Consider the following 3,718-nt stretch of genomic DNA (forward strand, 5'->3'; position numbering starts at 1 on the left):
ATTTGAACAACTAGGGACAAAAATGTAAAGTAGGTATAATTGAAATATGATAATACTGCACAAAAACTGGGGAATGATCTCCCCCAACAGCTTCATGTAGATATTTAGAAAAGGATGGGGCTAAGCCTTTAGTCACCCCCACCAACCAAGAAGTTCAGACTACACTGCTCCACCTTACATTGACTGGAACCAGCCCTGGCATAAGAAGAAACACCTCAATAAGTGCGCCATTTCCCAAGCTCCTAAGCTAGTCCAGAATGTAACTGTGATTGATGGTAACAAAGGTTCCTTTTCTTTCAGCCATGGAAGACTTAACAACAAAAGTTATTTATTTCTGAGTTTTCTTCAGTATTTAATCTGAAGGAGAGAGTTTTCTTTGCTCAGATATTTAACCATCTAGCTCTCTTGGAATTCCTTATAGGCATTTAAGATAAATGTTTGACCATGTTCATCATTGCCTTTCTTAAAATGGAGCACTCAGTTCTAAATATAACTTCCCTCAACTTTCTAATACTTTCATTCATTGTTCATTCCCATGTTCATTCAATCAATGTTTTTTTCCCCTTTTGGTTAGTACCAAATCAGGAGAGTTGATCCTCTTCTAACTTTCCACATGCTTTGAAGAAGACAATTATTGGAAACTCATATCTAGACTTTGCTGAAGAGAGGTCCTACCTATTATTACAACTTCACATGTCTTTGAAAGATTTGCAAACTTAATCCACATCTTTTTGCATCTTTTTGAGGGAAAGGGAGGAAATGAGTAACAGATAGCTATTGCAGACATAAAAATTACTTATTTATGTTTTTAAAGTTATTTCTAACATATACTCTTGGACACCAGACTTATACTGACATTTTTAACAAACATTATCTACTACTGCTTTTGTTCCTGTGGTTGTTGAAATAGATATAGATATATTGTTATAGATAACAATAACAATATTCATGCATATCCCTCTGGAACTTGAGTAAACATTCAAAATAAAAGTGATATTCTCTTTTTTTCTAGAAAATGTTAAATATTGTCAGGCATTACCCAGGATTTCACATGGCATGGTTACCGGTGAACGTAAAGCAGTATATCAGCATGGTGATCTTTTGGAAGTTCAGTGTGATATCTCATTTGCACTTCATGGATCAAAAATCATAGGGTGTGTGGATGGTGAATGGGCGCCCTTACCATCATGCATAGGTAAGCAGAAATATGAGTAGACAGACTTGTAGATGTAACATGGTAGTTTCTTGCACTTAGCTTGGGGGGGGGGAATGGTGGGGAGGAGGGTCCATAGTGTGCAAACTAGAATCTTTCTTCATAACAGATTCCAGTGCATTATTAGTAGAGAATGGAAGGGTAAGATTACTTCCCAGTGCTTAACTAACAAAATTATAGAGGAATTAAAGTATTCTGATTTATCCTAATAATCTCATGAATCATGAATGTATTCCTGTGCTTACTTCTAGTACTTGGGTCCTCGTTACTTGCAATAGGAAGTAGAAATTGAGAGCTGTCCTTCTCTTTGTAGCATTTCCATGGCTCTGTTAGTACAAATGGTAGAATAAGACATTGCTAGAGACAGCATGATATCCGGAAAATTTGGGAAAAAGTACTGGAAGTAAAATGAATGTGGGCTTAATATAGCTAGCTGGTTTATCAATTCATATTAAAAATACCATCGCAGGTTTGGAGACTTCAATGTTGCAAATTAAATAATAACTTGACAAAAAATTGCAGCAAATGATTCAAATAATTGGCAATAAAAATATGTAAGTCATGGTAATATAGCACAAATTGAGAGTCCACATATATTTGCCTTCTTCATTTGATGAGTACTTTCTGTCAAAAATATTAAAGGCCTCTAACAAAAATGAAAAAATAAAAACTATCCTTAATGTTCTATTTTTTTATTTGTTTGTTTGTTTGTTTGTTTTTGATAACAGAGTTACAATAGGTACATGAAACAGAGGGGCAAATTGTTGGAAAAGCTAAATAATTAATACCTTTATGTAATAACATCTTTTCCTGCTGCTTTTCAACAGAGGAAGTAAAAACTTGTGGACCACCTCGAAAAATTACAAAGGGAATTCCTGCTGAGGCTAAGTCATCCATATACAGGCATGGTGAAACCGTGGCATACCAATGCCAACAACGATCTGTCAGTATTGGGACCAACCCAGCGAAGTGTCTTCATGGACAATGGGAACTACCATCATGTCTTGGTAAGCTAGAGTGTTATGGCTAAACCTACAGAAATGAATTTTAAGCTTGTCTTGGATTACATTAGTATTTATTATTGACATGATTGCTCAGAAGTGTGATTCAGTGGATTAACAGTGGGATCTGCTGCAAGGAGGTCTAAGTTATATTGAATTGGTTTATGTCAGCGTGGTTCAAAGTGCCTTACTTTTCCAGTCTGATCCCTATTTGAATGAGAGTCCTCAAAGATAATGGGGAGATACATAGAACAGAGTTAGCAACCTCTTTTGAAAAATATGAGACATACAAAAGATACTTTCAGTTTGACTAATGTTTGTTTACGCACAGTCTGTACCTAGCAGTATTTATTATGTTCATAGTTGTTTTAATTATTACGCACTTACAATTTGGTTCAGTACAGAGATAAAAGCCAATTAATTCAATAATATATTCCACTGAGTTATAACATGAGAAACAAACAAATTAAAAAGTCCATGATAGATAATAAACCAAGTAAGTGATGTTCATTGTTCTGACTGCAGGTAATAACAACATTAATCTCTAGACATTCCAAATGAGATATTTATTTTAAGGGATTTTCACAGGGCCTATGGAAAAGAAGCATTTTATTGCTTCTGAAAATGATTCAATCCCAAATATAATCCTGGTGGGATTAGGTCTATTTATAGAAATGGCCTCTGATAATAAAAACATGATGTGGCTCTTCTAGTACACGGTAGAACCAAATGATCCAAGTTATAACTATTGGTTCAAGCTCACAGGTACCTGAACCAGCAGCCAAGTAATTGACTAGGTCCATATGCAGGACATGATGCATTGACCCCCTCAATTCATTAACATGTTAACATTAACAAGTTCTCAAACTTCCAATTAAAGTGACAACTGGTATTAAAAAGAGGAAGGGAAAATAAGGAAGTTTAAGAATAGTACAAACATCAGCATTTCGGACACAAATTAAAGAGCAGAGTGAAGTCTGAGGTAACCCAGTCAATAAACTGTTCTAGTGGTCCAGGGAGTGAACCAAGGGCTTAATTCTCATTGTAGTGAAAAACTGGCAGATTATAAAATGCAAATTCAGTGCAAATGAATTGCAAAATGCAATTCAATGGTGAGAAAAGTAAGGTTTTACTCTTAGACAAGAAAAATCAAATGCAAAGGTGTAAAATAGGTGGTATGTGGCTCAACAGCAGTAACATTAAGAGGGATCTAAGAGTCTCAGTGGACAACCAATTAAATATGAGACATCAGTGGGCTGCAGCTGCCAAAAAAGCCAAAGAAGTCCTAGGCTATATCAACAGAGGAATATTATCAAGGTTATATGAAGTGTATATAATTTACTTGGACTTCACTAAGGCATTTGATAAAGTAGATCACAACCTACTACTTGATAAGATAGAAAAATGTGGGTTGGACAGCATCACCACCAGATGGATTCGTAGCTGGCTGACCGGCCGTACTCAGCATGTGGTCCTCAATGTAACTGCATCTAAATGGAGGGAA

General features: G+C 35.7%; 1 protein-coding gene across 1 annotated transcript in view; it reads left to right on the plus strand.

Moving 5' to 3' along the window:
• The window catches only part of CFHR5 (complement factor H related 5), a gene marked incomplete at its 3' end in the record, with an annotated part of 24,838 nt that overhangs the window by 7,696 nt on the left and 13,424 nt on the right, over nt 1-3,718 (plus strand). The window contains exons 5-7 of the mRNA XM_029286287.1: nt 575-591; nt 1,033-1,195; nt 2,041-2,220. Of these exons, the coding sequence (XP_029142120.1) occupies nt 575-591; nt 1,033-1,195; nt 2,041-2,220 (360 nt within the window). The remainder of the gene's footprint in view (nt 1-574; nt 592-1,032; nt 1,196-2,040; nt 2,221-3,718) is intronic.

This window comes from Protobothrops mucrosquamatus, unplaced genomic scaffold, assembly GCF_001527695.2.
Source record: "Protobothrops mucrosquamatus isolate PMUCROS unplaced genomic scaffold, P.Mucros_1.0 scaffold3240, whole genome shotgun sequence".
NCBI lineage: Eukaryota > Metazoa > Chordata > Lepidosauria > Squamata > Viperidae > Protobothrops > Protobothrops mucrosquamatus.